Source organism: Archocentrus centrarchus, chromosome 5 (assembly GCF_007364275.1).
Source record: "Archocentrus centrarchus isolate MPI-CPG fArcCen1 chromosome 5, fArcCen1, whole genome shotgun sequence".
NCBI lineage: Eukaryota > Metazoa > Chordata > Actinopteri > Cichliformes > Cichlidae > Archocentrus > Archocentrus centrarchus.
Window position 1 is genome coordinate 22,353,605 of NC_044350.1, and position 19,999 is coordinate 22,373,603.

Genomic DNA, 19,999 nt, shown 5'->3' on the forward strand with positions numbered 1-19,999 from the left:
AATTAAGCTGTCTACAGTTAGAACATGCTGTTTTCTTGTCTAGTTTGTCTATTGTAACCCCCTCCCCAAAAGATTGCCATTTTGTCCAAATTACATAACACATAATCTATTATCATTCTTAGTTACGGGTCCTAAATATACAAACTGTCTTCCCACAACAACAACATCCTTCCCTCACTCTGCACATTACATTTTTGGGCAAAAGCTTTTAGCAAAGTAAATCAGCCTTCTCCATCAAATGCGTACAGTAGCATTAATCAACAATAGCCTAATTAAAAAGCTTTCAAGCTTGTTTTTCAGATCCACTAATCACCAAGACAGTCCAGTATTTGTTTATGGACTATGTGAGAACAAACGGCCTAACAGCAAATAAATCTCCAATAATCTAATTTTAGATTTCCTACTTACTACTTATACATAATTACACTCTTGCAAAACTGCGGATACACTCTGGACTTGAGTATAACATGCAATATGTAGACTGGAAACTGCAGCAAAGACTTGATGCAAGCAAAGCAGCTTGTTTGAATTGTGGCAAAATGGAATAAGCAACACTTTAGCTGACCGTGGTGGAATCAAATTCAAAAATAGAGGGAATAGAAGAAAAAGAGAGGTCAGCCAAATTAACCAACCTTTTATGTTTGCCTCCTCTGAATTAAAGCTCATATAAGTTGAAACATTAAAAAACAAACAAACAGACAAAAAAAAAAAAACCCAAAAACACATGCATTTCTGCAAACGTTCACTGAGATAGAGCTACTTTCTTTTAAAGCAGAAATCTTTTTGTTGCATAAAAAGTAATTTCACAGCTCTTTGCGACACTTTAATGAGCATCTGTTCGTGTGGGATGACTTCATAGTTCAGAAGGCGAGTGCGATGACCTAACACTTTTATGCCTGATTGCATGTTCTCTTTTAGCCTTTTCAGACTTCTGTGAGCAAGAAATTACATCTCAGCACTCCCCTGCAGGAATTACATGTGGACCGTGCCCAGTCTCCATATACCCAACATTAAATTACAATCATGATGGCTTGGGATTATGTTTCAAACTGTATTTAAAAGGCATGTGTAGTTTTTCCTGCAGGATTATTTGTCACTAACAAATTATTCTACTGATTACTAGTTACTGAAGTTAATGGGATATGCAAGATATCAGAGGACATTGCATTAATAGTTTTCTATCATTTCAAACTTTAATTACATGTAATCAGCTTTGAAAATTAGTTGAACTGATTATCAAATTCAAGATTAACACTGGAATAAATTAATTGCACTCTTGTAGAAACATTATAAGAGAGGAAACTCCTGCTAAATAAAATCTATGAATAAATTATTAACTCAGTTTCAAACCTCCAATCCCTGCTGCGTTGCACTCCATCAGTCGTGCTAAATGACTGCAGCTTTTGCACTTGTAAACATCTCTGCGAGATTCCTTTCTAAATTTAAATGATGTGATGTAAGTAAGAAACACAAGTGTGTCTTCAACATATGCTGTTTTTGTTGTTATTGTTTTGGTTTGATTAAGATCTCTTTTAACAATCATTACAGTTGCTCTAAATTTCTTGGGTGGCAACAACACCTGACTGGGAGTCTAAGAACATCAGCCAAACACATTACTTTCTCTTTATTATCAGCTAATTAGTGTGGTTAATCAGGCTGATAATGAGCCCAGGCGTCTTGCCATTTCGATTTGACACCAGGCCAGGGTTCAGATCCCCACCAGGCACACCATAGACATCTGAGAGCTCCCTAAAGACAAGTTTTTCCGGACACTCGTAGACAGAGGCGCAACAGGAAAATCAGCAGTGAGTGGTGCTTGTACTGATGGTAGTATAGATCCATATGTCTGTGGCTGGCGGGATGATAACAAAACAGCTAAAATAGGTTTAAACACACTGTGTTGCTGAATTTTCTGTCAGCAGAGAGATTTAAGGACATGTTTGTCTTATCTCTCTAAGAGCTTTCCAGATATTTCTGCTCTCTCCGCTCAGCAGCTGAGCACACTCCACAGTGAGAAAAGAAACTGATGCTCAATGTAACACAACCAATATCCTTTTGACCCCTCAGTTACACACAGAGCCACCTCAGCCCTTTTAAACACACACACATGTCCGTGATGCTTTTTTTTTCTTATCACAGTCATGCAATCAAAAACAATCCATTACTATCACCTCCCATCTGCCTCCTCTTCCTCCCTCCCGCTCTCCTCTCCTTCTTTTACTCTCCCTCCCTCTCGGCTGCCTCACTCATTCCCTGAGCAGCGCACTGAACTGGATAACGTCTCCTTCAACCCGCAGCACAGACTCATTTCTCTACACACCAGCTCTGAGTGGATGCTCAGCAGGGGTGTTTGAGATATTAGCACGCTGTGGGGGAACGGCTCAGGGACTTCTGCCATCCACATACAAAGGTAAGCCTCTGGGTCCTTTAGATTGCATTCTTGTTTACTGTCAAGTGCCAAAGTGGTTAAACTTACCCCATGAAGCTGCAGCCTTTAGGTATCAGGTCAGCGCGCAGCAGTCCCAGGACAGATTAAAAACACTAAGCTGTTAAAGCTGTTCAGACATCTCTACATGGAAAATATAGATCTCACTCTCACACAGTTCATGGCAAAGTAAGGGAATGAGACTGAACTGGTGTGAAAGTGTGCAGATTGTTGGCTGACCTGATAATCCTTGTTTGGTTTGTAAGACAAAGTTCAGAGGAGTACAGTACCAGTCACTGAACAAAGCACCGTATAATCTTAATGTGCTTAAAACAAAGACTCCATAAGACATTTAGTACAGATTAGTCTCACTTTCAGAGAAAGGCTCTTATTAATCTCTGACCATTAGATTGTTTTTGGTACTTTTAGGCTTTGTTTTACGTAGCATATGATGTCAAAGCTGCTGTGGACATCTTCAGAAAATTATTTGAAATCCCTCTGAAGATGTTTGGAAGAATTTTAATGTTGAATCTACAGAGTCATCGGTGGCACTGAACAAATGAGTTGCTTTTTGCATGGATGCTCATCTCACCGCTGACTGTGAGTACCACTGACTTAAACCTTTCCTTGAGCTGGTTCTCACTTACCTTTGCATATACATGTGTAGAAATGAAAACATTAGCCTGCAGATGTTGTTTCCCTACAAAATTTGTTTTAAAATGTATTGTTTTAACTTAATAATTTGATCTATACCATATATTGTCTTTACTCTTGTCAATGTTGCTACCCTCTTGGGCCAAATCTCCAAATATGATTACCTGATCAAACAAAGGAGGATGGAAATGGAAATGAAATCTCAGTTGTGACAGATATTGTTATCCTGTCTTGCTAAAAGCTTATTGACAGACTGTGATGGACACAGGAATATTGATGATGTGACAATTTTGTGGCAGTTTGGGGTTTTCTGAGCTGTGAGTCCTTTAAATGGTGCTTATAAAGGCTTAGTATTATACTAAACTGAGCACAGTAATCTCACAGTTTTATGAGTGGTGATATGATTACCCACCAGGTAGTCATGTGAGCCTTTGAACTGCACTAAACAAAATGATTTGAGTCAATAAAGAGATAAAGAAACTCAGTAATAATCTCGCTCAGTGACACTGGTTGTAGAGCTGGAAATTCTTACTCTCTCAGCTGATCCAAGTTTTTGTCTTTGTTGATTTTCTGCAATCAAAACTATAAAGTGAATGCATCAGTGTTGGTAATGCTGTTGGTACGGGAATCTAACTTAATGTTGCCAGTTTAAGCCTTGTTTCAGTAAAGGATATGAGGTTAATCTAAACTGCAGCACCTAGATTGCTTCTGTGATTTTTTTTTTTACCTTTCTTTCAAAAAGCTGAGCGAGTAACACCCTGTGGATCACAGCTAAGCTGACAGCAGTGCTCTCAATCAAAAGTTGTCCTCTGCTGCTAAAAGCTCCTGATTGAGTCAGTGTCATCATCTCACTTTGAAAGTCTGTGTTTAACATTTCTTTTTAAATCTTCTGAACATCTGAACACCTAAAGCACGGTATCCCTGCCGTCTGTAAAGGTGTTGCCAGCTTTATAGTTGGTAAAATGCAGCTAAATCAATACCCTGCACTGACAGCGATGAACAGCATTAAGTGTTTTTGGGTCTTTATTTTTTTTTTATCTCAAATTGTGTCTCTCAGGCTACAAAAATCCTGTTCTAACCATCTGCTTGGTGATGGTTATGACTAACCCATGATTTATTCAGATTAAAGCTGGGGTAAGCAGTATGTTTTTGGCTTCATTGGACATAAGTGAACTTTTCACCACATTGTAAAGAAAGTGATCTGAGAAGAAATTAGACTCCTGCTCCTCTCTGGCTTTTGATAGGAGATGCTGTCCAATTACAGGTCTCTAAAGAAGGTTATCACTTGGCAGAGCACGGTTCAGATGCCGTGTGAAACCTAAAATCAACACTGATTTAATTTTAGTGCATATGAAGCACATGCATGTGCACATAGTCATCTGCTTGTTATTGATTTCCATCTATAAGATGAAATTTAAAAAGCTCCTAGACATTACTTCTCACATGCACTAATTCAAACAAATCAGCACTAAGGAATATCTCCTTTTAGGTGAACCTGTGTGTCTCATTTATTTACTTTGTCTCATTTATTCAAAGAAAACAGGAGATTCAGTCGGGATAGTTTAGTTTAGTTTAGACTGCCATGATTATGAAACCTATAAAGACCACTTTCATTATAAAAACTTTAAAAAATACAAGAAATAACCATCATATAGACGTGATTCATTGCTGACAAACTGCTTTAGTTTTGTTGACTTTACTGTGTCTAAAATATATTTAAAATTTCAAATGTTGTTGACTGAAGGGCCAGTGGGTCTGAATTATTTCTTTTGTTAAAAAAGTAATTCTGTGAAAAATAATGATTTTTTTCTTCTTTATTGTCCGATTCTCCACGCCAACTCAATTTTGCATTAGTTAGAAATGAACCATGGACTTAATATTCATCTGAAAATCCAGATTTTAAAAACCTTAATTCTACCATATCAGGGAGGAAGCAGTGAAACTATCTAAGAAGATTTGAAATATGTAAATAAGTCCTTGTAGTGAGCAGCAAATCTTGTATTGTCACAGCAGACTGAACATTACTGAACAGTATTCTATAATATGAGGTTGGTCTTTAATTCTTTATGTCAGGATCGAGTCTCAGAGGGTGTTTCTGCACGGTCTAATGCTGATACAATCTGTGGATGGTAGTGAAGCTTTAACAAGCCCCTGCCTGCTCTTCATCACTGTAGAGCCAGATATGTGCCCATGAGTATTCATCAGGAAGGGCTAATGGGCCACAGCAGTGTGAACCTCTGATTTACAGCCCGTCCCTGTCAGGCCTAATGATAGGGCAATGGAAATGGTTATGGAAGAAACAGGTGCTGCAGAGTGAATAGATGCAAAGCAATGCTGCTGAAAGCCATGGGTGATTGTTGTTTTGTCCCCTGCACAAATGCTCATTTGCAATATTGTGTTCACAAATACATAATTATTGTGCATAGAAATGAGCTCTCTTGAAGTAAGCATGGCTCGGTGTGCATGTGCATGTGTGTGGTGCTGTAAGGTTGGGCCAAATACTTCAAAATATCAATAAAACAATGGCCCAAGTAAGTTTAATGTTAAACTTACTGCTTGTCAAATTGTTCCCAACATGAACTTAACATTCAATACACAGTGACTCTGTTCTTGCTGGATTGATAACATATGGAGCTCAGCGATAAAGATGTGCTCTAAATGAACTCCTACACAGTGTAAAATATACGGAATATAGTAAAAGTACACACATATAGGCCCGCTGCAGAGATCTTTTGCAGAGTATATTTGACCCACACACTTGGCCTTAAAATGTGTCTTGGGTGATGGGCTCACAAGTGAACAGTTGAGACACAGTCATTTACACCTGTGTATCAAAGGTGTCCAGCTAAACATTTTGCTTCACTAGAAGGCCAAGGTGCCTCGAGCACAGTCATCATATCTGTCTGCTCATTTTTCAGCAAAGATGTGATCTTTGTCTGTGGTTCCTGATCATTTTGGCTCATGTCCTCTTAAACTGAAGCATCTACTGGATCAGACTGTACAGACTTTGGTTCCTGAAGGTCTAGAGAGATAAAGATGTGCACAAAAGTCACAAAAGTACCCAAAAAGTGGACACAGAATTTAAATTTTTTTTTTTTTTCATAGTTTCTCTCCTTTAAATCAGACAAAAACTCTGCAAAATGATATTCTCCCCCCTTCTACATTACCCCTCACTCACATGGTGACCTTTTTAGTTTAAACATTGTCAGTGGAGTAAATTTAAAACAAGAAAATGGAGGATATTTAATTTTTTTATATTTATAATTCAGCATTCCTCCCCCTCAAATCAAAAATAAATTGAAGGCAATTTAACCCCTCTAACTACTTAGATTTTATTGAGTTGATGATATATTTTGAAGCTGTGTAAAGAAAATCTGTAAACCTGCTTTGCGGATTCAACAGGTTCAGAAATCTTAATAAAACACTACGGGATGAAACCTGAGCTAAAACATTTTATATCACTTTATAAAAGAGAAAAAAACAAACTGCATTTGTGCATCAAGACCAACAGTTTCACAACTCCTGTCAGTGAAGTTGTTGTAGGTGTTCGGCAGTTGAAGCTCACTCACTGCAGGTCAGCTGGCACAGTTTATTGATGGATCACTGCACAGCCCACACACACATACACACACAAAAACACACAGTGGTAGCTCTCTGCCTGGACCATCCCACACTCCAACGGTGTCTTTCCTACAGAGCCGGCAGTTACGAGGAATATGGGCAAATCCGAAAGCCAAATGGATATCATGGAGAAATCAAGTAAACCTGGAAAGCGTCGCTGGACTGTTGCAGAAATCGGTCTGTCTGTGCTGCTCCTGTTAGTCAGCTGTGCTTTGGCCGGGCTTGTAGTCCTCTACACATCAGCTTTGAAAGGTAATGGCTCTGCCAGGATCACCATGGAAATTTTTGGATATTACAGCAGTAATGGCATGTGTCTCCAGACTCTATTTGTTCATAACAGTGAGCCAAAGTTGACACAGGAAATAATCTTGAAAGTATTTCCAGAAACGATCTTGACGGTCTTTATGTGATAATGACTCATATGTTTTTAGATAACCTTGTTAGAAAGTTTAATGTTTAATGTTAATCACAAAAATGAGTGAAATAAGGACTTCCCCGGGTGTTGTGATGTGTACACTACAAATTAAGTTGGAAAATGCAACTGGCTTTCTTTTGGTGGCCTTGCAAATACAGTTAAAACACTGTTTAATTTTTTTTAGTTTGCTTAAAAATTCCCAGTTAGCAAAAGAAAATCTCATTCAACCCAGTTATGAAATTCATGATAAATGAATCCAGAGTGTGTCTGATGTTTTTATTCCCCCCCCCCATCCAACTCAGAACAATCAAACAGGCCGAGTGTGTCCAGGAGCTCAACAGGTGATGGTGAGTGTAATCTTCTAAGCTCAATACAGAATGCTCTGTGGGATAAGTGGGATGGCATGTGTCATATTTGAGCCTGCACCTCTGATAGACACTGTAATACTGTAAGTCCCTTTACTGCCTGATCAGCAGAACCACACAAAAGTGAAAGAACACAGTCACTGCTGACACAGACATTTCCTCTCTCACACAGACTACAGATCTAGGCTACTTAAAATTGGCTCTGAACTTCACACATCAACATCCTCCCTCTCAGTTGGGATGCATTTTATCAGAGTCCACATGTTCTCTTGTAATTGTTCGCACAAATTTTTCCAGACCAGCTGTTACGCTCCAGCCCCAACAATGTGTGCACAACTGCAGACTGTGTTACTGCAGGTGAGAAAGCTGCTTTTTCTTTGCTCTCCTGCTGTTATATTTTGCAGTCACCCCTCCATCACTGTATAAAACTGTATTGTGAAGTTTTACCATACTTTTGTTCTCTCTCCCTTTTCCCTCCGTGGTCTTAAAGCTGCTCGGCTCTTGCAGAACATGGATAAGTCCGTGAAGCCTTGTGATAATTTCTACCAGTATGCCTGTGGGGGTTGGCTGGAGCGACATGTCATCCCAGAGACCAGCTCCCGTCACAGCGTCTTTGACATTCTGCGAGACAAGCTGGAGATTGTCCTCAAAGGTCAGTTGGGTGTAATCTTTAGTGGTCAGTGTGGGCTGCAGTATTTCAAAAGGATGCACAGGCTTCATTCAGACAGCAAATGTTTGCATGTGTTTTGTCGTTGCAGGTGTTCTTGAGACAGTGAATGAACAGGACAGAGATGCCATCAAGAAGGCCAAAGTCCTTTACAGCTCATGTATGAATGAAAGTAAGGCTGTCTTTGCTCATTTTCTTTTTCAATAAAGTGGCAAGAAAGAATGAGAGAATGACAAAAACGGTTTGCTCTTTATTATATCAGTCAGACCTTTCTGATCCAGGGTACCAGCAGGGTTCCCCAGCTTGAACTGAAGACTTTTTAAGACCTTAATATTTAATACTTACCAGCTGTGCATGCCAGTAATTTCTGCTTTGCAACTTGGGTCTGGATAAATTGCATGAAAAGGTTTGATAGAGTAACAGGTCGCAGTGACTGAGCAATTTATTTAAGAAAACTTGCCTTTTGAGTCATTAAATATGCTTTGCATCTCAAAGCAGTGGTGGTGCCTGCTACTGGTCTGAACTTAACATGGCATGATTTCTTTTAGTAGTGAGACCATAATGTTCCTGTTATGTTCTGCAACCTGATGCTGTTCTTTTCTCCTGCAGGCCTCATAGAGCAGCGTGACTCGCAGCCCCTCCTGAAACTCATTGAGAGTATTGGAGACTGGCCTGTGGCGTCAGAGGACTGGAACACCACCACAGGTAGAAATCACACTCCGATTAATACCTCCTGCACGCTCTCTACAAACAGGCACGTGTGCACATGTAACACTTGCACGCAGACAAGTGCTGTTTTTTTCTCAAAAACATCACGCAGAGCCTGTGCAGCTATATTTGCTCTCAGTGAATAGCTGTGTATAAGCTTTGTTGGTGGGATCAAGAGGCCGGTTGAGGCTTTTCAGTCGAGCAGTCAGGTGTGGAGCCTGGGAGGGTGATGCGTGGGCGGAGGAGCAAGTCCTCAATCAGGACTGTGAAGGATGCTTTAAATAGTCCGCTCTTCCCCATGCTCCTGGCTCTTGCCACTTTAATTAAATGTAATCATGGATGGTGGCTCAAACAGAATTAGCCACGCATAGCTGCATCTGTGCACACAGATTTACACAGCGAGCCCAGATAATGTGCAGCAGAGGCACTGAGATCTCTGCAGCCGGGTATGCTGAACAGCTCTTTACAGCTAGACAAAGGTTCTTAAACTGAGTACAGATTTCTCCCTTTTTTTTTTTTTTGCAGAGGAAGCGTGGAGCCTTGAGGACACACTGGCAACACTTACTGCTCGTTTCCACAAGAAGGTTGTGCTGGACATGTATGTGTGGACTGACGACCGGGACTCTCAGCGCCATATTATCTATGTGAGAAAACAATTTGTCCAGGCACAATTAGTACATAACAGCTATTATACTGTTATTACAGATAAGCCTGACTTTTTTGTTGTCAACAAGATCCATGAAAAAAAAGGAAAATAACAATTTGTCCAACTGTTCACTGACTCAATCTTAATCATGCCTACTCACACAATTGTCTAGATTCTTTTCTTAAGAAGGATGACTAACATCCTAAAATGACTGGGCGCCGAGTATATTTCAGCTGGATTTAGTGCTGTATGGTATTTGTGGCAGAAGGACAGTGTATAAACAATCACTCACTCATAATGAAGACACATGTCTCCCAGTCCAACAGTGTGTCCCATTAATGTGTTTTAATGTTTACAGAGACATTAGCGCCATGGCAGTGCTGCGCCATCCGTCAGTCCACGCTCTCATTTAAAATTAAAACATCTCAACAGCTCACTGATGGATTACAATGAAATTGATGGTGCCCATTAAATCAGACAGATCATCTTCTTCTTCTTTTGACTTCTCACTTTAAGGATCACCACAGTGGATCATCTACCTCCATACCTCCACCCTATCCCTAGCATCCTCTTCTCTCACGCCAACCCTCTGCATGTCCTCCTTCACTAAATCCATGAATCTTCTCAGTGATTTTCCTCTTTTCCTCCTGCCTGGCAGCTCCATATTCAACATCCTTTGTCCAATAGCCCTGCTTTGAACATGTCCAAACCATCTCAGTCTTGCCTCTCTAACTTTGTCTCCAAACTGCTCAACCTGAGCTGTCCCTCTGATGTATGCATTTCTAATCTTGTCCATCTTGGTCACTCCCAATGAAAATCTTAACATCTTCAACTCTGAAACATCATCAAATTTGCCAGTCAGACAGATGTAGTTGATAATTTAGCTCAGCTTGTGGCTTTTTTGATTATTATGCTGTTAAAAACACATCTATGCAAATATTCTTGTATTTTGGTTAGATTGACCAACCCGGGCTTGGGATGCCATCTAGGGACTATTACTTCAATGATGGAAACTACAAAAAGGTGATGCAGAACATTTTACTCAAATTCTAACAAAAACATAGTTATCTGCCTGAAATCATGCAGATATGTTTTCTTGTATTTGATTTTGAAATATCCATGTGTCAGATTTCTGCCTCCATAACAATACAGTGGAAGTGAAAATGATCAATATTAAAACCTAGTGTCTGAATAAAGATCTATTGGAACCTTCAGTCTAATGTTTTATGACCATTTTGGCTGGGAAAGAATGTGCTGCAGAGTTTTCACTTTTGCACTTTTTTACCAAGTGATACTAATATAATTCCTTCAAACCTGCTGTTGTTAAAACAAAATCCATATGTTATAAATTTTATTTTAACTGTAACACAGGTTCGGGAGGCCTACCTACATTTCATGGTTTCCATTGCAAAGATAACCCGAGAGGACAAGAATTTGACTCAGGATGACGACCGAGTGTGGGAGGAAATGATGCAAGTGCTGGAGCTGGAGACAGACATCGCCAATGTGAGTGCCAGCCGCAACAGGAAATAGAACTGTGAAACAAGGTTCAGGAAAATTAACAATGACAAGATGAAAAATGAGCACCTCATCTCTCCTTCCAGTAAATGAGAGAACCAGACAAATACATATTGGAACGCAGGAGATCAGCCAAGCTCTTAACCATCTTTTTTTTTAAATTCATGCCTGCCAGGAGCATAACAAATGAGACTCTGCTGATGAAAGGATAGGAAAATATGAATATATAAGAAAAAAAAAATCAGCTTAGCTTTGTTTGTTTGTTTTTTCTCCCTGATGCTTGACAGGCTACATCACCAGCAGAAGAACGCCAAGACGTCACTGTTCTTTACAACAAGATGACACTTGGCGAACTGCAGAGCACATACAGTCTTAATGTAAGCATGATTTCACTTCATTATTGTGTTCGTTATTGTGCAGGCAGACCACTCAGGGTGAGTACATTTCTGTTTATGCAGTTTTTTGAGTTGGGCAGGTGACCACTATATTACAGTCATGGAAACTTTAGACTGTATATAAAAGATAGATGCAACTTTTGGGTCTGAAAAATGAAGTCAGTGCATAAGTGTTTTAAATCTGCATTTGTTTCCCCTAATGGCCAGCAGGGGGCCTCTGGTTGCAAAATGTCAAATTGCATAGAAGTCTGTTTGAAAATGACCCTAATGCTCGCTTGATCAATGACCTCAGTAAATCCTTTCCTGATTAATTTTTGGTCTCATTTACTAGTTTTACATCTTAATTTATAAAACATGATTTAAATTATGGTCCTCATTGTAGTTTAAAGGGAAATAAAGCAAGGTGTGCTTTAGGGTTGTAATTCAGTCAGATTTCCTTCCTCTCCTGCTCTGTCCAGTTTCAAAACACCAAAATGCTGAGAGCCAAAAAGCTCTGCTAGAGGCTTCAAAATAGGACTTACATAAATATGGATTACATCATAATAACTACATCCACGATTCACATTAATGTGAAAAAGAAAGGTTTCATCAGACTCTCTGTAGTCCTGAGTCTAATGAAAACTAAGTACACCCTTACTGCTTCCATTTGAACTAAGAGGGTAAGTGACAGCCAGGAGCTATTAATCAAATTCACTTGATTAACTGATCATCAGCAAGTGTGAGCAATTTTATAAAAGATGTTTTGGCTGTGCTGCCACAAAAAACCCCAAGAGCTACATTTCAGACTCTATAGGCCTCAGTTATCATGTTAAATGTTAAAGTTCATGATAGAACAGTTAGAAGAAGACTCAACAGGTATGACTGGTTGGGAAAGGTTGCCAGAAAAAAGCTTCTTCTCTCTAAAAAGAACATGACAGCACAATTTAGATTTGCAAAGTTACATCTAAACAAACCACAAGACCTCTGGGACAATGTCCTTTGGACAGACCAAAGTAGAGATGTTTGGTCATGATGCATAGTGCCACATTTGGAGAAAACCAAACACAGCACATCAGCACAAACACCTCATACCAGCTGTCAAGCACAGTGGTAGAGGGGTGATGATTTGGGCTTTTTTTTTGCAGCCACAGGCCCGGGGAACCTTGCAGCCACTGAGTCGGCCATGAACTCCTCTGTTTACCAAAATATTCTGGAATGTGAGATTCTCAAATGTGAGACCATCTTTCTGACTGCTAAAGCTGGGCTGAAACTGAGTCATGCAGCAGGACAATGATCCCAAGCACAGCAGCAAATCTGTAACACAATGGCTGAAAAAAAAAAAAGAAGGAAAGAATCAATGGACCAAAGTGCAGACCTCAGACCTCGGTTGAAATGCTTAAGAGAGCTGTGCATGAACAAATGCCCCCAAACCTCAATGAACTAAAGCAACGTTGTAAAGAAGAGTGGCTCAAAATTGCCCCACAGTTATGTGAGAGACTGATGAAGTCATACAGAAAATAATTATTTTAAGTTATTGCTGCAAAAGGTTGCTCTATGAGCTACTGTATCATATGGTGTACTTAGTTTTTCTACCTGTGGTGGTGTTCAGAGTCCTTTGAGAGCTTTCTTTTTTACATGACTGTATTTACTGTTTATGGGAAAACACCAATTTCTGATCATTTATATGTAATGTATAATTTATATTTTGAAAAATTACCTAATGTGTTTTCTTACTAAGCGTTAGATGAGAAAATTAATTGACCCCTGCAGAACAAATATGAAAACACAGCCAGAAACTAGTTTGGTTAGTGTAACATAAAACTTGAAAAAGTTCTCAAAATGTTTAATTTTTTTCCAAAAATCTGCAGCATGAAGATGCATGAAACCGCTGGTAAATAACGCAGCATTGCTTCTGAGTTACTCAAGTTAACCATTTTGACTCTTGCATGTGATACTGATGCAGCTGAAAATATTTACAGCAGACAAAGGATGTAGAAACACTTCTTGTACACCATGTGGCCAAGCGTCCTGATATAGAAAATAACACAGTGTTTGAAGTAGTGTATTTATTTGTTGTGTTATTTTTGTGCCTAATGACACCTTGTAAAATGTTTACACCTAGCACATTGTAATTCATGGTGCCACTTTGATTTGCTGTGCCTGGAGGCTAAATATGTAACTGTGCTTAACTATTTTGGACACAGCTTTTGAGACCTTGAGACTGTTGTTGTTGTTGTTGTTGTTGTTGTTGTTGTTGCTGTTGTCATACCTTTATCAAGATAAAGACATTGGGGATTAGGAATATTACAAAATATAAAAATGCTAATCTGTTACATTGTTACAGAGAACAAAAACGTTTCATAAACATCCCCTAAAAACACACATAATAAAAGAGCAGGCTGACTAATTGGAAGGTTAATGGTTTGATCTCTGGCTCCTCTAATCTGCTCTATGCTCTCTTTAGGTGAGATACTGAACCCCAGTAAATTTCCCGTTGTGGCTTTTACAGTGCATTTGTGTGATGGGAAAAGTTTTGTATGCATACTTTCTAAATGAATGAATGTGGCTTGCTTCAGTGAAAAGCACCATATTAATGAATATAATTCATAATGATTGTATGGCTTCGGGTAAAAAAGCAAAAAAATCAATAAGTAATTATCATGTTCCTTTAAGAAATACTACTTATCAGCCATCATTAAACCTTAATTTAAACAAAGGAAGCTTTGACTATCTTAGTTGAAAAGTTGCTTAACTGGCTCTGGTGTTGTAAATATGAGTATCCCCACACCCTCTAAATTAACGGATAGCTGGAAGGCCTGCCATATGCAACCATATTGAATATTAACTATGTAAAAAATAAAACTAAATATGTTAAAAAAAAAATCTAAAGTCTTGGCTTTTGTTTTCAAGGGTTTCAACTGGACGCGATTTATTCAAGGCGTGCTGTCGAGTGTGTCCATTGATGTTCAGTTGGACGAGGAGGTGGTGGTGTACAGCTCTCCATATCTTGAGAAGATGAATGATGTTCTCTCCAGACACAGTATCAGGTCAGTCCAGGAACATTATCCAAGAAAGAGTCCATAAAGATTATATTATAAATGCACACTGGAGCACAGTTTCACAACAAAAACTACTAATGTTTGCAGAACTGTGCAGAACTACCTCACCTGGCAGCTCATCATTGACAGAGTTAATAGCTTGAGCCGCCGCTTCAAAGATGCCAGAGCCCGATACAGAAAGGTTTGACATAACAGAACAATACATGTTAACATGAGCTTGTTTGAAGACAGAATAACTGCGTGTTTGTGTGTGTGTGTGTGTGGTTAGACTCTCTATGGGACCACTGTAGAGGATGCTTGGTGGCGAGAATGTGTCCGTTACGTCCAGAGCAGCATGGAGAACGCAGTTGGAGCACTCTACGTACGCGAGACTTTTGCAGGAGAAAGTAAACGAATGGTGAGTCCTTTTGGCCCTGAAATAGCTTTGAAAGCAGAAAGAAGTTGTCCTTTAAGGATGGAAATTAGTCAGAAGTCTATCAAACTATGATGTAACCAGTAAAAGACAAATTCTGCTTTGTTGTTAGATGTTTGTTGAATATGCGCAGCATATGGTTCCCTTTCAAGTGCCAACTTGTAAAAAAAAAAAAAAAAAAAAAAAGATTTATGTAACAATTTTCAAAAAGTGCAAGTGCAGGTGGCATTAAGGGGATGGCATTTTCCCTGTTCACTGTTAGTTTTGAGCATTGATGTTTAGGAAGAACTGGTCAGAGTATCTGATTTTAAGGCAAGCTGGCCAGTATGGGGGTGATGTGCTCTAATTGTTTAGCATTTATCACACATTTGGCTGCATTCTGAACCAGCAGAATTGTGTAAATGCAGCTTTACTTAGGCAAAAACAGAAAAAAAGGTGTTGCAGTGATCAATGCAGGAAAATGTAAAAGCACGGATAATTTGTTTCCTCGTCAGTGCTTTTTAGCAGTATTTTTGCAGTGCTACAAAATGAAGAAGCTAAACTTATGATTTTCCATTAGGCCATGCCAAACACTTTAATCACACTGATCAGATTTCTAGACTCAAAACATATGTTTTTGCATATTTTTTCACTGAATTTGTCTTCTAGTGTAGGACTAGATTTCATCCATGTCTGGGATACTGGCTGATATTTTATTTTGTTTTATCTTCATTTATTTTAGACTTAAGCTCCTTATTGTTTCATATTTAGATGTAGATTTATTGAGTGCTTCAGTTTTTTGTATTTTTGATTTAATTGAACTCCTTCTTTAGAGTAAATTTTACCTTTCTGTGCTGCTTGTTATTTCATGGAAATAACTTGTTTTTCATGTTTTGTCTGCTGTAACATTGTAATTTCCCATCTTTTGGGATAAAGTATTTCTTATCTTGATATCATGCCAGATATTGAAAAGCACACCATGATGCACCAGTGGCAAAGAATTTCATTTATTTGTTTATTTACAATGTGTGCCTTGACACATGCACTGCTTAAGACACTTATACACACAACATGCGGCATTTGTTCCTGGGGTCTCATAGATGAAGTCTTTATGAGACTGTGATTGCAATCTTTGTGTTTGCGTCACATGTTCACAGGTCAGTGACCTCATCAGCAAGATCCAAGCAGCGTATGTAGAAACACTGGAAGAGTTAAGCTGGATGGACACTCCCTCAAAGGAGAAGGCGAGAGAAAAGGTATAATATGAACAAAGTTCTTCATTTCGTTCTCCAGAAGGTGATTCATATTATCATACTAATTGTTCTGCATCACTTTAAGGCCATGGCAATCAAGGAGCATATCGGCTATCCAGATCATATCCTGCAGGAGGCCAACCAGAAACTCGACCAAGAGTATGCTCATGTAAGTAAAAGCCTAGTTTCCATGTCACATTGTAAATAACTGAAAGATGCTCTTACCGCTGACGTGTCACATTTCTCTTTTCAGCTAAATTTCAGTGAAGAACACTACTTTGAGAACATCCTGGAGAACCTCAAGTCAGAAGCACACAAAAGTCTGAAGAAGCTCAGAGAGCCTGTTGATCCAGACTTGTAAGTGACTGATATGAATTGTCCTGTTTCTGTTTCAGAATGCAGTTCTATCTATCTAAAATGGACCAGGTGCATTGAATGTACTACTGCTGCTCTCAGAAAATAAGTCAAAGGATACTGAAAGGGACGGTTTAAATTTATTTTTGATGGTGCTCTTCACATGGACTGTACAGGTTCTGTATTAAAAAGAAGGGTTCCTCAATAAAGCTTGTCACTCCTCAGGTGGATCATTGGTGCTGCTGTGGTGAATGCATTCTACTCACCCAACAGAAATCAGATTGGTAAGAGCTTTACAGGAATCACACAAGGCCACCGGCAGCCTCTCTGACACATTAAAGATGTTTTTTTTATAGTAATACTCCTGTTCATCACATGCCTGTTCAGCACTGCCAGTACTTGTGATTTCACTCCCTACTTGGTCGTATCCATCCAGTGTTCCCTGCAGGAATCCTGCAGCCACCTTTCTTCAGTAAGCATCAGCATCAAGCTCTTAACTTTGGTGGAATAGGGATGGTTATTGGACATGAAATCACACATGGATTTGATGACAACGGTGAGACTCCGGTGAAGCGACAAAGACAGTTTATTTTTAAGTAACATTTTCTTTAAAAATTGTTATTGCCAGCTCATGACAATGATGAGTTAGTACAAACAGTACTTCATGCATTGTGTCTCCTTGCAGGGCGTAATTTTGACAAAGATGGTAATATGTTGAACTGGTGGAGTAATTACTCTGCTGAGCACTTCAAAGAGCAGTCACAGTGCATGGTGCAACAATATGGCAACTTCAACTGGAAGCTAGCAGGTGGACAAAATGTAAGTACTTGTGGTATGCACAAAATTACATGTTTTGTCTTGGATGTAATACCATTTATTAGGCAAGTGCCACAATGAATGTTTTCACATTGGTGTGTGAGAATGGTTTTGTGTGTATGATTGCAGATCAGTGGAATCAGCACTTTGGGGGAGAATATTGCAGACAATGGAGGAGTTCGTCAAGCATATAAGGTTGGATGTTAGACACACAAACCCACATGTTACTATTTCAGCAGCAATGACAATCTCCAAAAGGCTTATAATAAACTTTCTCTGTGTGCACATGTGTTTACAGGCTTATCTTAAGTGGGTGGAGATGGAGGGTGAAGAGTCTCATCTACCTGGTCTAGACATGGATCACAAGCAGCTTTTCTTTCTTAACTTTGCCCAAGTAAGTCATGAGGGAACATGAGCTCAATGCCAGGTCTCATGAGCAACATTTTGCAGCAGCGGAAGGAGAGGGTCAGGTGTTGAGACGGTGGAGCAATCCTGAAGCAAATCACTGTTGAGCAACACATGCAGGAGATGCGAGGAGCTGCCAAAGTAAAGAGCATCCTGGTGCCACAGAACATAAAGCAAAGGCAGAAAGCTGCCATCAATGATAAAACAGATCCAAAAAATAAATAAAATGTGTGACCAATCAAATCTGTTCCCCAATGAGACAATGAGGCACCAAAATTGGACATATACAAATTGAGAGTTGATTTATTAGATGGGGAGTATTTTAAATACCTATAAGATTCTAAGCTATATTTGGGTTAGATTAAAAAGAAAAATCATGTGCAGGGTTCAAAGTTTGCACAAACCTTTTTAGAAATAGACCACTGCACTAATATATTATTTTTTTCTAGGTCTGGTGTGGTGCTTATCGGCCTGAGTATGCCAGCCAGTCCATTAAGACTGACTCACACAGTCCTTTAGAATACAGGTAAGGAGCTTTAGTGTGGAATAATGTCAATAATAAGATTTATGTCAGTACCTTTGACATATTATTTAAGTCCTCCTGCTTCATTCATATATAAGTTTGGTGCAGTATTATTTCACTGATGTTTTTTTCTATGCACAGGGAAAATGTACTTTACTTTTCCTGTGTTTAGGATCTAATATTTAACTAGAGATCTGAAGGCATTTTATTTATATGCACATTTAAAAACAGCGTGTGTTAATGCAAACCCTGCAAAGCAGAAAGAACAAAAGTGAAAATGTTGTGAGTTGGTGCTATATCAGTAAAACTGAATTGAATTGAATTGGTCAAAACAAGTTATACCACATATACCACATTACAGTTTGATAGCAGACTCATTTTTTTCTAGTTGTGATTCTCTCTGCATCAAACTAATTTTCTAATCTAATCATATTTCATCACTTGTGAATGTAGCTTATTACTGTGAAATTGAGGGGGAAAAACATTCATATTTACATGAATGCTGATATTTTTCTAAGTGATAACCATTTAACCTTACACATCAGCGTAGTGCAATATCAGGAGAACAGTTGTATGCATCATGACTGATTCAGACTTCTCTGGTGAATCTTTGTGGACACATTTTTTACTTCTGGAAATATACTCTGGGGTTTAGGTGAGCTTGGACAGAGAGTGTAGTAGGCAACACATGATACCCAACCATTAGTAGTGAATACACTGGGATATTCAAACATCACATCAAGCTAGGGAGCTTAAAGATCGACTAATGTCTGATCTGAGTGCATCAGACATTTGCTTTCCCACATGCACCTCTGTGGGGTAAGTCCTAGAAGGGTTTAAAGCTGCAGTGTAGGTGTGGCAATGGTTCAAAAATTTAAGCACTGCAAGTATAATTATCACTCATTTGCACTTCAGTTTGTATTTCATAGTTGGATAATGGTTTTACTCTGGATGGACTGACTGCATCACCTTTCCTCCAGTCTCAGTGCAGCTACACTACACTACAAGATTCACCACACTCAAATACTGGAGCAGTGTAGTTCAATTTTTTCATTCAAATGAGTACTTGGAGACTGGACTAACACTCAGCAGTCCTCCTCTAACATTGTCAGCATATTTTAGCTTTTATTATTCTTGATGTTCTGTTTTTCTTTTGTCCTCAGGGTACTTGGATCGCTCCAGAATTTTGAAGATTTCTCAGAAGCTTTTCAGTGCCAAAAAGGCAGTCCAATGAACCCTGAGATGAAGTGTCGGGTCTGGTAGAACTCCTGAGATTTGTTGATTTCTTAAGACGGGCAACTCAAATCAGAAGAATAAGTTGTACGTTTAAACCCACAGAGATATTCAGCTCATGACTTATTCCAATTTACTTGGGGCTGAGTGATGACACAGATATGTGCATATACGGTACTGTAGATGTATTTTAAACTGATAGCATCCTACAGTGCACTATAGTTTCTTAAATTTAAAGCATATAGATTATAAAAAAAGAAACTTGCTTCTCAAGTTTGAAGCATTGTCTGTGGATAAAGAGGTCAGCTGTTCCTTTTTGCTTTGTTTTTCATGTCCCACATCAGGGTACATGAATAAAAAGGCTACATGGAAAAGATAAGACTTTGTGAAAAGGTTTATAATGTTGACTTTAAATGCCCTACCAGCCTTTGTCGAACAAATTCCTCTTAAATCTCTTCCGTGGATTTTTGTGATTTAATGTGTAGCCTTTCATCTGATGTACTGTTTTTAAGACATTGTGCCGCTTCAGAAGGAATAATGGTGAGCAAATCTAACTCTGGCTAAAGAGTATG

At 39.0% G+C, this 19,999-nt stretch overlaps 1 protein-coding gene across 1 annotated transcript; it reads left to right on the forward strand.

Annotated features, from left to right (window-relative positions):
• The first annotated feature begins 2,294 nt into the window (after window positions 1-2,294).
• mmel1 (membrane metallo-endopeptidase-like 1) lies at window positions 2,295-19,727 on the forward strand. The gene is made up of 24 exons (XM_030729875.1): window positions 2,295-2,410; window positions 6,776-6,952; window positions 7,418-7,462; window positions 7,778-7,837; window positions 7,971-8,132; window positions 8,239-8,319; window positions 8,757-8,852; window positions 9,381-9,499; window positions 10,459-10,524; window positions 10,873-11,007; window positions 11,307-11,396; window positions 14,304-14,440; window positions 14,540-14,633; window positions 14,721-14,849; window positions 16,001-16,099; window positions 16,182-16,265; window positions 16,350-16,453; window positions 16,676-16,734; window positions 16,887-17,006; window positions 17,136-17,269; window positions 17,396-17,461; window positions 17,565-17,660; window positions 18,121-18,197; window positions 19,358-19,727. Exons 2-24 carry the CDS (start codon window positions 6,796-6,798, stop codon window positions 19,455-19,457), a joined length of 2,310 nt encoding a protein of 769 aa, XP_030585735.1. The 5' UTR covers window positions 2,295-2,410; window positions 6,776-6,795; the 3' UTR covers window positions 19,458-19,727.
• Window positions 19,728-19,999: the final 272 nt, after the last annotated feature.